General features: G+C 39.7%; 1 protein-coding gene and 1 pseudogene across 18 annotated transcripts; one reads left to right on the plus strand and one right to left on the minus strand.

The window, feature by feature from the left end:
• The first annotated feature begins 1,289 nt into the window (after positions 1 to 1,289).
• Positions 1,290 to 8,869, plus strand: LOC131334683 (putative disease resistance protein At3g14460). Of its 18 annotated transcripts, none has more exons than XM_058369851.1 (9): positions 1,290 to 5,512; positions 5,849 to 5,944; positions 6,451 to 6,709; positions 6,867 to 7,112; positions 7,196 to 7,281; positions 7,346 to 7,394; positions 7,484 to 7,651; positions 7,959 to 8,187; positions 8,301 to 8,869. In XM_058369851.1, exon 1 carries the CDS (start codon positions 1,773 to 1,775, stop codon positions 5,463 to 5,465), a length of 3,693 nt encoding a protein of 1,230 aa, XP_058225834.1. In that variant the 5' UTR covers positions 1,290 to 1,772; the 3' UTR covers positions 5,466 to 5,512; positions 5,849 to 5,944; positions 6,451 to 6,709; positions 6,867 to 7,112; positions 7,196 to 7,281; positions 7,346 to 7,394; positions 7,484 to 7,651; positions 7,959 to 8,187; positions 8,301 to 8,869. The 18 variants fall into 18 exon arrangements, 15 of the variants coding, with proteins under 15 accessions (XP_058225834.1, XP_058225833.1, XP_058225827.1 ...); XM_058369850.1 differs by having other exon boundaries at positions 7,496 to 7,651; XM_058369844.1 differs by having other exon boundaries at positions 7,196 to 7,394.
• An 852-nt stretch (positions 8,870 to 9,721) lies between these two features.
• On the minus strand, positions 9,722 to 12,527 carry LOC131332598 (putative disease resistance RPP13-like protein 1; annotated as a pseudogene).
• Positions 12,528 to 13,073: the final 546 nt, after the last annotated feature.

Here is a 13,073-nt window from a genome sequence, read left to right on the forward strand (position 1 = left end):
GTTCTCTCTATCGACCCACCCCTTCTCCGATCCACGACCACCCCCTTTTCTCCACATTGTCATCGAATCGATAGCATTCTCGAGTTGCCAAAGCAAATTCCTAGTTTCAAATACGTTCTCGTTCGCAACCTCAGGTCAGAGAAGGGGAAAAATAATAATTTATTGGTTCTCGACTTCGCTTCGAAGAGTCCGAACCCGATTCCCAACTTTGAGACACAAACCTTCACATATATTCATTTCGACAAGCAAAGAATAGTTTAATCCAGAGGAACCTTCTCATATTTTCATCTCTGGTTCAAAATTGTTCGCCTCCTCAAGCTAAATTAGGAGCACTCCTATCAGCTAGACTGAAAAGATAGTTTGGAGACTTTGCAATCGACCTTCTTGTTTGGGTCATCGTTGAGTGATGGAGGGGCTCGTGAATGGGTATTCAACAACAGGGTTTCTGAAATGGAGGGAGAGGAAGAGAGAGGGGGAAGGGGAGGGTGGAGAGAGAAGGGGAAAGGAAGCCGCCAAGCCGGAATGTTACGAATTGAGGGCGTGTTTGATTGCAGATTTCGTTTTGAGGGGATTCGTAATGATATGGGATTAGGATTGGGATTGAGAATGAGGTGGGATTATTAATGAGGAGATGAATTATTTATTCATGTTTGTTTTGCACGGGATTAGGATTGGGATTCGATTGAGAATGGAAAGGAATTGTAAATAACATGTTTGTTTTGGCTAGGATTAGGATTGGGATTGGGATTGAAGTGGGTTTTTAAACATGTATTGCTCAATCCCATGGGGATGGGATTATTAGTAACACCCCCCCCATGGTATTGCTAATACCCCAATTTTGGGGGATTAACAATCCCATGGGATAACTAATCCCCCCTACAAAAACCTAACCAAACAAGGTATTAACAACCCTATGGGATTATTAATCCAATCCTCCCCTCCAAACCTCTTATCAAACACGCCCTGAGGGTAAACTCGTCACTTTGAATGAGGTGGTCGTGGCACCATAAAAACTTGTCGTGGCATTATCTCTCGCATTTTAAGTATTTATCTCGAAAGAGATTGTTGAGCTTGAAAAAGAAGCAAGTGCATTTTTAAAACAATATAAAATCTGTCCTAACAATAAAGTTTTCATTAATAATTTCTAAAGAAAGTTTAATAGCTAAAAATTATAGTTACAAATCATTTCTTCTTTTTATATAGGACTTTTTGAGATAGAAACTTTTCTCAAAAAAAAAAAAACACTTTACACTAAAAAGGAGTAACTTTTTTTTTATTGTTTCCACAAAGTTGTAGGTAAGTTTCCAACATGTATCGCTTGGCATTCATTTTTTTCTATTTTATCGAATTTTGTAATATTACATGTAATATATTCTAATATAATATTCTTAATTTTCTCAAAATATTTTGATTATTCAATGAAAAAATAATTAAGGTGAGAAATATAATACGTATGAGTTTGTCTTTTCATTGTAAAAATAAAATGTAAAATGTCTAAAATATTCTCTTTAATTTGCATTTTGTCTCAATTTCGTCATCTAGTTTATTGGTTTCTTGGTACAGCACACTAAATTTGATTTGTTTTCTTTTAAGCAGGTGCAAGTGGCTTTCCATCAATAGTAAAAAATAAAAATAAAAAGAGTCAAAAAGACATTCATTCCATAAATAGATTCAGCTTAGCCTTATAAGGTTGCAGAGGCTTTCAATCATGGTTTTCCTGCACTGTTTGTTTCCCTACCATCTTGTGAAGCATAAGAACAGAAAAAAAAAACATGGCAGGAGAAGCACTTCTCGGGGCTGCATTTTCAGTGCTGCTCGAGCGTTTGACTTCCCCCGAGCTCGTCAAGTTCTTCCTTGGTCGAAAGCATGACGAAAGGCTCCTCAAGAAGCTGAAGTTGAAGTTGCTTGGACTTAACAAGGTGCTCAATGATGCAGAGGACAAGCAGATCACTCATCGAGCTGTGAAAGAATGGCTGGATGAGCTTAAAGATGCCGTTTACCACGCCGAAGACTTAGTGGATGAGATTGCTACTGAGGCTTTGCGGTGCAAGGTGGAAGCTGAGAACCAAAGTGGCCCAAACCAGGTACAGTCTCTGATCTCGTCCTTCAGTAAATTATTTGACGTTGAGATAGAGTCCAAGTTAGAGAGGATGATTGATGTATTAGAAGATTTTATGAAAGAAAAAGACGTACTTGGTTTGAGAGAAGTTGGTGGACGGAATTGGTCCCAAACCAGGTTGCCAACAACTTCTTTGGTGGATGAATCTTGTGTTTATGGACGGGAGAATGACAAGGAAGAGATAATGAAATTGTTGCTCTCAGATGGAGAAAGTAGTAATGGGATAGATGTGATTCCGGTTGTTGGAATGGGTGGGGTGGGCAAGACCACCCTTGCTCAACTTTTGTACAACGATGGTAGATTGGATGGGCACTTTGTTAAGAAAGCATGGGTATGTGTCTCTGACGTATTTGATGTTTCAAGGGTCACACTAGCAATTGTTGAGGCAGTCACTGAGAAGGCTTGTGATACAAAGGACCCAAACTTGCTTGCGGTCAAGCTGAAGGAATCATTGAGTGGGAAAAGGTTTCTTATTGTCTTGGATGATGTTTGGAACGAGAACTATGACAATTGGAATGCCTTGATGACTCCTTTCAGATTTGGAGCACAAGGGAGTAAGATTATCATTACAACGCGCAATGAGAGCGTTGCATCTATCATGCAAACAGTTCCTATTCATGGTTTGCAGAAATTACCAGAGGAAGATTGTTGGAAATTGTTTTCCAAACTTGCATTTGAGAAGGGAGATTGCAATGCACATCCTAACCTTGAAAGGATTGGTAAGGAGATAGTGAAAAAATGTAACGGTTTGCCTTTAGCTGTAAAAACATTGGGTGGTCTTTTGCGCTCCCAACGAGATCTCAAGGATTGGAACAACATACTGGAGAGTGCCATATGGGAGTTATCAGAGGAGAAGAGCAATATCCTTCCAGCATTAAGATTGAGCTATCATTATCTCCCCTCGCATTTAAAAAGATGTTTTGCATACTGTTCCACATTTTTTAAGGACTATGAATTCAACATGGAGGAATTAGTCTCAATTTGGATAGCAGAAGGTTTTTTGGAGAAGCCCAAGAATAATAAGACAGTGGAAGAAGAAGGTTATGAGTGCTTCCGCGAATTGCTTTCAAGGTCATTTTTTCAGAGATCAAATGCTAATGATTCTTTGTATGTCATGCATGATCTTGTTCATGATTTAGCTCAATATGTGATGGGAGATTTCTGTTATAGGCTAGAGGATGGCAACCCACACGGTATTGCTGAAAAGGTGCGTTATTTCTCATTTGTTCGAAGTAGATTTTGTAGTTTTGAGAAGTTCAAGGAAATAAGGGAGGCTACGTGTTTAAGAACTTTCCTACCATTCAAGGGTAGAGGTGAATTAATCAAGTTGAGCAAAAAGGTTGTGGATGAGATTTTGCCAAGATTGACACGTTTACGGCTGCTGTCGCTGTCGGAATATGGGATTGGAGAATTGCCATATTCAATTGGCAATTTGATACATCTACGCTTTTTGGACCTTTCTCGGGCCCAAATCAGGGAGTTGCCAGAATCAGTTTGTACACTGTACAATTTAGAAACATTGTTGTTATTTAAATGTGATCTTCTAACAACATTACCGGCAGATCTTGTAAAACTGATTTCATTGCGTCACCTTGATTTAAGCGGAACCAACTTAAAAGAGATGCCAATGAATATAAGTAGGTTGAAAGATCTCCAACAATTAACTGTTTTTGTAGTAGGAAAGTGCACAGGTATTAGCGAGTTGGGAGAGTTCCATTGCCTTCGCGGGACAATCTCCATCTCAGGATTGCAAAATGTAGAAAGCGGCAATGATGCGTTGGAAGCAAAAATGAGTGAGAAAAAGCATCTTGAAAAGCTAGCGTTGGAATGGAATAGCACTATAGAGGACTCACAGAATGCAAGAGATGTACTTGAAAAGCTAGAGCCTCATAAAACCTTGAAGCACCTTGAGATAAAAAACTATGGAGGCACAAGATTTCCTACTTGGTTAGGAGATCAATCGTTTTGCAATATGGTGTCGTTACATTTGGAGAAATGTGAGAATTGCTTTTCCTTGCCACCACTCGGCCAAATGCCCTCTTTGAAAGAGCTTACCATTGCAAGGATGCCAGGAATAACAAATGTGGGCCATGAATTTTATGGAGAGAGTGGATCTTTAAGCAAACCGTTTCAGTCGCTCGAGACTCTGCGTTTTGAGAAAATGTCGGGTTGGGTGAATTGGTGTATATTAGACGCTGGAGAGTTCTCTCGGCTTCAAAAGCTTGAGGTTAGCGACTGTCCCAAGCTGATCGGACACTTACCGACGAATGTTCCTTCTCTGGCGAGACTTAAGATAGTGGACTGCCCAGAGCTTGTGGCTTCACTCTCAAGGACTACTTCTATAAGCAGTCTAGTGTTGAAGCAATGCCAAGGGGTACAGTCGGAGTGGCAAAGTGTGTCTTCTGTTGAAAAACTGGAGATTTCAGGCTTTGAAAGCTTGAAGGAATTTGCAAGCGAGCTGGTAACGCTAACAAATCTGAAGGAGCTGAAGATAGAGAATTCAAGTCTCTGTGTCCCAATATCTGAGGAGATCAGCCAGTGCAGTATGTTCCTTGAAAGGCTGACCTTGGATAGCTGTGAGAGCCTCAAATCCCTCCAACTAGGTTTATTCCCAAAGCTTCAATCTCTGGGAATCATGGATTGTAAAAATTTTGAGACCCTGTTGATTCCGGATGGCATTGTGCTCGAAAATGTGACATTACTTGAGAAACTTACCATCAGTAATTGCAATAATATGTTATCTTTTCCCTGCGGAGGATTACCTGCTCCAAATCTGTCTTCTTTGATTCTCTATCGTTGTGAGAAACTGAAGGCTCTGCCAGAACAAATGCACACCCTCCTTTCGTCTCTTCAGTCGTTAGAGTTATCCAGATGTCCAGAAATTGAGTCTTTTCCGGAAGGGGGTCTGCCCTCCAAATTGGGTCATCTTAAAATCTGGAATTGCAAGAAACTTGTCGGTGGCCGAAGAGAATGGGGTTTGCAAACACTACCCTCTCTCACAAGCTTTTCACTGTGGGGTGAATCCGAAGATGTGTTGGAGTCGTTCCCCGAGGATGGGCTGCTGCCCCCCACTCTTACATTTCTCCACTTCGGAGATCTGCAGAATCTCAAATCACTCAACAAAAGGGGCCTTCAACTTCTTGGCTCTCTCGAATGCATGTGTTTTTTCATTTGCCCTCAGCTCCAATCCTTTACGGTAGAGAGATTACCCACTTCTCTCTTAGAGCTGTATGTTAGCGGCTGTCCATTGCTGAAGCCTCGTTGCCGCAGGAAGGAAGGAGAAGACTGGCATAAGATTGCTCACATCCCTTTCATAACTATCAATGATGAAGTAATCAGTGAATAAGTCCATCTACGATATGTGGCCAAGGAAAACCAAAGCTTCCCACTCAGGTATTTTTCTTAGAATACTGACAGTAAAAATAACCACCACATATTATTGGTCTTGGTGCTCATTCTAAGATCATTTGGAATTATAGTAACCATTTGATACTCATGTTTATAAGCTGAAAAGACCGTACAAAATACATGGTTATTAGGCATGAAGTGGAATAACTTGAAGAAATTGGATGTCATAAGCCTTTTCCTTGTTAATTCTCTTTACTATTGAGCTGGTTTCCATTGAAGTTGGTGCTCGTTCAAGCCCGCAAGTTACATTCTTTTTCAGTGTCATGCAACTCACTTTATTTTTTGCTTGCTAAACTTCTTTTTTCTTCTTTTTTGGATTAGGCAAAGACCGCAGCTTTCTTATTTGGTTTTCAAGTTCCTGAGTTTGGAAGTTAGTTGACTGATAATAAACAGCTACAGGCATGTACAGCTATGGAGGTTTGATCTCTCATCTTTCTTCAGTATGAGCACTTTGTATTCTTTTCTAGCTTGAAAAATATAGTTTTCGAAATAGTGAAGGGAATATTGACAAAGATTTCTAATTGTATAAATCAGCATAGAGTCGACTTTCAATTGGTCCTATATTGGTGCATTCCACTTGGTTTAATGCTGAGCTACATGAGGGCTGGTTTTTCTGTAGAAGAAACGTGAAGGTCTGACTGAGTACTGTTTTCCCTTGAGTGGTTTAGCTCAAGATGTTAGCTTTTTTCACTTGCATTTTCTGTACTTGCCCTAAGTTTACTTTCCAGAGTCAAATGTGATATTCTTGTGTCACTTTCCATTATAAACTACTTGGTCCTTGTGTTCTGTAAAGCATCTAAGCTACTGCATATTTCTCTAATTCTTAATTTTTCTAGGTTGGTATTCTACTGAGCATAAGCTCTTGCAGAATCATAAAATCGCAATCATGGCTTTTTTTGTTTAAAACTTACAACTTTGGTCAGGTTGCATTGCATGGCTTCTAAAAGCAGGCGGATCTTGGGTGGCCAAAATTGTATGATAAGCAATGGCAGATCATCTAGGCCGTGTTTGGATTAGGACTTTGTGAAGGCTAATATTGTAGGGCTACGTTGCTGCAACATCTGTTCCAGCTATAATAAATGTGTCACTATTATGGCAGAGAAAGAAAGAAGTACCCATGTGTCTGGCTTTTGAGAACTTCCAGTCACAATCGGGACGTGCATCCCTCGCCATTTTTACCAGGTGCTTAATCTTTTTCATTTTGACCTATGGAACTACTAATATAACTATATTTCAGGAACTGTCTAACTCTAGAATATTGCTACTTTTGGAATTGTGTTATTTTGCTTGTAGTTATATTTTCACTGTTTATATAATTTATCCCTTCTTTGTTCTGTAGGAAACAGTACCATTGCAACAGCTAGCAAGAAGCCGTTCCAACGAATCCTTATGGGGAAAATTACCTACAGTCATTGAGCTCTTCACATGGGATACGTTATGCAGCCAGCTCCAGTCTCAAATGTTTCTTCCATCCCAATTGGTTTACATAATTGGTTTTAATTCCACTCATGCTCGCACTAAAGGATAGTTCTCCTCACCAGAATAATTCTCAACTTTGAAGCCAGAACTTTTGGCATTTGCGATGGTAATAGCATGAACCTGTTGATCCTCAGTTTCACTTAAATATTTTCTTCTTCCTATTATTTTGATGTTCTTTCCAACTTTCAGTTTATATGAAGGAAATTTTGCTGCAAACTCTGATTCTGTTGAGATGTTGACACATTTTATACAAGATGAACTTTGCTACTCCGCCGGTAACCCCTCAGACTACAGTAAACCAGTAAAACCCTTTGTCCATGCAGCCCCTCCTGTGTTCAGGAATGTGGAGCAATACCAGCAGCCGACATTGGGTTCTCAGCTGTATCCTGTAAGTTTGTTTTTATGACATTATGTTCACTGAGACTTTAGTTGACAGCGTCGATGTTGCATTGCGGTATATTGAAATTTACTCTTTAGTTAATTTTTTAGGGAACCAACAACCCCAATTATCAAACTGGACCTCCTGGGAACTACAGTTCCTGGACATGGGTCCAACACAGCCCTACTCAGCCAGCCCAAGTTCAATCAGCCAGCACATGCCCAACACGGTCCAGACAGATGATACTTCAAATGTACCCAGCAACAGTACGTCTTCTGCTTTTGTTTAACGTTTTGTGGTATTTTAGTTAGACTCGGAGCTTTATATAGGTTTCAATCCTTTATTCTGCAATGATAAGCGTTAAAACGTGTAGATGGGTATTCTTTCGAAACTTGTGACCAATTGAACCAGATAGGGACAAGTACTAAACTCAGTGATGATACAATGGATAACTTTTAAGAAAGTGCGATTTCAGATCTTCATATTTTGTGAAAAATGAAAAAAAATACCATAAAGATATTGCCTCATCTGATGTGTGTTGCTATTTGTGAATAATGTGCTTCTACCATAAAGACCTGTCATTCTGGCCTTGACGCGGCTTTTTAATGAGACATCGAAGCACTGGGAAGTTCACGCGCAAGTCTAGCTAAGAAGCGAGAAATTGATGATAATTCAAGGAAAATAGGTGCCCTTGTTTGCCAAGCTTAACAGCGGGGACATCTCAAAAGCTACTGCTGAAAAGCTTGTTCAGCTTTGTCAGTTGTTGGATGACGCTGATTTCAGTACTGCTTTTCAAATCCTGGTACCACTCTTCCTACCTCAATTTCTTAACCCTGAGAATGCTGTACATTATTTTCCCCACTTTTATGTTTTCCCCCCTCATTTTGATCCATGCATTTGTACTGCCTCGCACAGGTGCAACTTACGACTAGTGACTGGGATGAGTGCAATTTCTGGCTACAACACTTTAATGAATGATCAAGACTCGGCAAATTGTGAGATGAATTGGAACGGAAAACTCCGCCCAGCATTAAAGTTGGAGTTTGAAATTCTGTCATTGTGGTGTTATGCCTGGGCTCTGATACCTTTATATATACAAGAACTCGGATTTTCAGATAGGTTACGGCAGGCTTATGGTTCCAATTTCTTGGTGTTTTAAAAGTAGTAAACAGATGGAAGTTCTCAGGACATTTGTGGACTTTGCTAATTGTTTCACAGTTATATTTTGATGTGTTTAGAAATAGATATATGAATAAGTAATTTTTTTTTTTTTCGCCACAGTCCATGCATTAAGTTGCTTTGGGTGACTATCTTCCAACTTGTTGTCCCTTCACCCTTGTCAATGATTTTGAATTTCTATTGACTATTGAACAAGATCACTTCCTGTTGTAGCAATGGTGTGTCTTTTTTGTTAGGAGAAAATCCTCTCCAATCTCTGATATGTATTGGACCGTACGTTCAGTTTTGAAAATCCTTCCAAGGTTTCGATTTGTTCTTTTGTAGCTCTATATTCAGGGATTAGAATGTTTTTGTACTTGGCGGATCGCTTAAATTGTACTTGCGAGTTTTGGCGGACACAACTTTTTTTATTCTCTTCAAGAAAATCGACCAAATAGTCTATTATGATGGAGGGTTAAAGACTTCAATTTTTAAGATGATGTTCATGTGTAGGTCATGATATTGAGACAACTCATGTAAATTGTCAATTTCATGGTTACATCCACAACAATTTGAGTAGTTTCAAAAAAAAATTATTTTTGTCTTAAAACGTCAAATACTGGTAAAATTTTGATTGTTCTTTAGATTTTTGGTGTGAGACTTTTACCTGGTCTCTTCAAGAACAACCAAATAAAATAGTCCCCCTTGGCGAGTCCAACACGACTTCTACTTTCACAATTCAAAATGTTCGTTTGTCGATCACTATCTAGAGATTGTTCTTGCAAAGTCTCAATTTTATGGTACATCCACAACTATTCGATCAAATCACATTTATTTTGAAATCCTGCTTAGTATTATGATGGCTTACTGTATTTAAAACAAGTATGAGACAAGCAATAAAAAAAGAAGAGTGGTTGAGAAACTAATACTTATAGGCTAGCTGGACAAATAATAGCAGAAGAATCAGAAGATGATCAATGGAATGAATAATGACAGGTCAAATTTTTCTTGGAACTATTGCATAAGTAGTGTAGAACAATTACCTCAGCCCAACGTTCTGGTTTTTCCCTGGCTAAAAATCGTAAAAGTCAGTAACATCAGCAACGTCTACTGGACCGAGATGGACTTGGTCGAAGATCGCTTCACCATCGATATTTATAAGAGGGATGTGAGCAATCTTATGCCAGTCTTCTCCTTCTTCCTTGCGACAACGAGGTTTCAGCAACGGACATCGCTCGATTTGCAGCGCAAAGAGGGAAGTGGGAAGCCCCTCTTCTGGCAAGCATTGGACATTTCTCTACCTTTAGCTCCTTCAGATTTGTTAGTGTTGACAGCTCCCTTGCAAATTCCTCCAAACTTGCAGAACTTGAAATCTCTAATGTTTCAACGGAATACACACCTTGCCACTCCAACTGTACCTCTTCGCATTTGTCGAACACTAGCTCGCGTATAGAAGTAGTACTCGGAAGTGAAGCCACAAGCTTTGGACATTCCTTTATCTCAAGTCTCATCAGAGAAGGCACCTTTTGCGGCAAGTCTCCGATCAACTTGGGACACTTGACTACCTCAAGCTTTTGAAGCCGAGTGAACTCTCCGGCATCTAACTGAATCCATTGCACCCACTCCGACATTTCTTCAAAACGTAGAGTCTCTAGAGATTCAAACGGTTTGCTTAAAGAACCACTCTTTCCATAAAATTCATGGCCCACGTTCATTATATAAGGCATCCTTGCAATGGTAAGCTCCTTCAAAGAGGGCAGTTGACCAAGTGGTGGCAAGGAAAAGCAAAACTCACAATTCTCCAAACGTAACGACTCCATCTTGCAGAATGATTGATCTCCTAACCAAGTAGGAAATTGTGTGCCTCTGTAGTTTTTTATATGGAGGTGTTTCAAGTGTGTATGAGGCTCTAGCTTATCAAGAACATCTCTTTCCTTCAGTGAATCCTCCGTAGGGCTACCCCATTCCAACGCTAACTTTTCAAGGTGCTTTTTCTCCTTCAACTTTGCTTCCAATGCATCGTTGCCACTTGTTACATTTTCCAAACCTGCAATGGTGATTGCTCCACGAAGACTATGAAGCTCTTTCAACTCATTAATACCTGACCCGCTGCACTCTCCCACTACAAAAGCAGTTAATTGTTGGAGATCTTTCAATCTACTTATGTGCATTGGCATCTCTTTTAAGTTGGTTCCAGTTAAATCAAGATTACGCAGCAAAATTAATTTTATAAGCTTTGCTGGTAAAGTTGTAAGAAGATGACAATTAGATAACAGCAATGTTTCTAAATTATACAAGGTGCAGATTGATTCTGGCAACTGGTTGATTCGATTGTAGGAGAGGTCCAAAAAGCGTAGATGTATCAGTTTGCCAATTGAATAAGGCAATTCCTCAATCTGATATCTCGGCAAAGATAGAACCCGTAAACGTGTCAGTCCTGATAGAATCTCATCCAACACCTTTCTGCTCAACCACTGTTTGCCATAAGTTCTACGGTCTATTTGAAGGAAAGTCCTCAAACACTTTGCATCCTTAATTACCTTGAACTTATCAAAGCCATCAAATCTACCACGAACATATGAGAAATGGCGTACATTCTCAGAAATACGGCATGGCTTTCCATCTTCTAACTTATAACAGAAATCTCCCGCCACAGATTGAGCTAAATCATGAACAAGATCATGCATGACAAAAAAATCTTTAACGTTTGATCTCTGAAAAAATGACCTTGAAAGCAATTCGCGGAAGCACTCACAACCTTCGTCTCCCATTGTCCTATTATTTTTGGGCTTCTCCAAAAGTCCTTCTGCTATCCATCGTAAGATTAATTCCTCCTCTACGAATTTATAATCTTTAGTAAATATGGAACAGTAAACAAAACATCTTTTTAAATGGGAGGGGAGATAGTGATAGCTCAATCTTAATGCCGGAAGAATGTTGCTCTTCTCCTCTGATAATTCCCATATGGCACTTTCCAGTTTATTATTCCAATCCTTAACATCTCGTTGGGAGAGCAAAAGACCACCCAGTGTTTTTGCGGCTAAAGGCAAACCTTTACATTTTTTCACAATCTCCTTGCCAATCTTTTCAAGGTTGGAATGTTCATTGCAATCACCCTTCTCAAAAGCATGTCTGGAAAACAACATCCAACTATCTTCCTCTGGTAATTCCTTCAAACCATGAATTGGAACTGTTTGAACAATAGATGCAACACTCTCATTGCGTGTTGTAACAATATTCTTACTCCTGCATGCTCCAAATTTCAAAGGAGTAATCAAGGTTCCAATGTTCATAGTTCTCATTCCAAACATCATCCAAGACAATAAGAAACTTCTTGCCGGCCAATGATTCTTTCAGCATAACTTGAAGCAAGTTTAGGTCTTTTGCATCAGAAGCTGACCCAATAAATGCCGCTACAATTGTTCTTGTGATACTTAAAACATCAAATACGTCAGAGACACAAACCCATGCTTTCTTACCAAAATGCGCTTCCACTCTGCCATCATTGTACAAAAGTTGAGCAAGGGTGGTCTTGCCCACCCCACCCATCCCGACAACTGGAATCACATCTATCCGATTACTACTTTCTCCATCAGAGAGCAACAGTTTCATTATCTCCTCCTTGTCATTCTCCCTTCCATAAACACAGGATTCATCCACCAAAGAAGTTGTTGGCAACCTCTGAGACCAGTTCTGTCCAGCAACTTCTTTCAAACCAAGTACATCTTTTTCTTTCGTAAAATCTTCTAATAAATCAATCATCCTCTCTAACTTGTAATCTATCTCATCGTCAAATAATATAGTGAAAGACGAAGAAGATATCAAAGGCTGTACCTGGTTTGGGCTGCTTTGGTACTCGGCTTCCACCTTGCACCGCAAAGCCTCACTAGCAATCTCATCCACCAAGTCTTCAGCGTCGTAAACAGCACGTTTAAGCTCGTCCAGCCATTCTTTCACAGCTCGATCAGTGATCTGCTTGTCCTCTGCATCATTTCATGAGGACCTATTAAGTCCAAGCAATTTCAACTTCAGCTTCTTGAGGAGACTTTCGTCATGCTTTCGACCCCGGAAGAAGTTGATGAACTCCTTGGAAGCCAAACGGTCAAGCAGCACTCCAAGTGCAGCGCCAAGAAGTGCTTGTCCAGCCATGTTTTTCTGTTGTTTGCAGACTAAAGAGATCACAAAACGGTAGGGAAACGAAGAGGGTGAGCAGAATCTATGGAATGAATAAATTCTTTTCATCCATGGAGTCAATTGAGTGCATTAACTAGTGCACACTGCCTAAAAGAAAGAAAGTTGCTGAACCAACAAAACATTAAGATTATCAAAAAAAAGAATCAAATATTAATACTCTACTCATGTAGGTTAAGGAATACAGAAGGTAAGATAAACACACAAACAAAGACCTCGAATCAATTGGTAGTGGGCATCAAAAGAAAAGGTAACTTGTTGGGGATATGAAGACCAAAGTTTACCCGTACTAAAAGGAAAAGCTGGTTTATGTCTATATATGTAGCGTGCCCAAATTTT

This window comes from Rhododendron vialii, chromosome 7a (genome assembly GCF_030253575.1).
Source record: "Rhododendron vialii isolate Sample 1 chromosome 7a, ASM3025357v1".
NCBI lineage: Eukaryota > Viridiplantae > Streptophyta > Magnoliopsida > Ericales > Ericaceae > Rhododendron > Rhododendron vialii.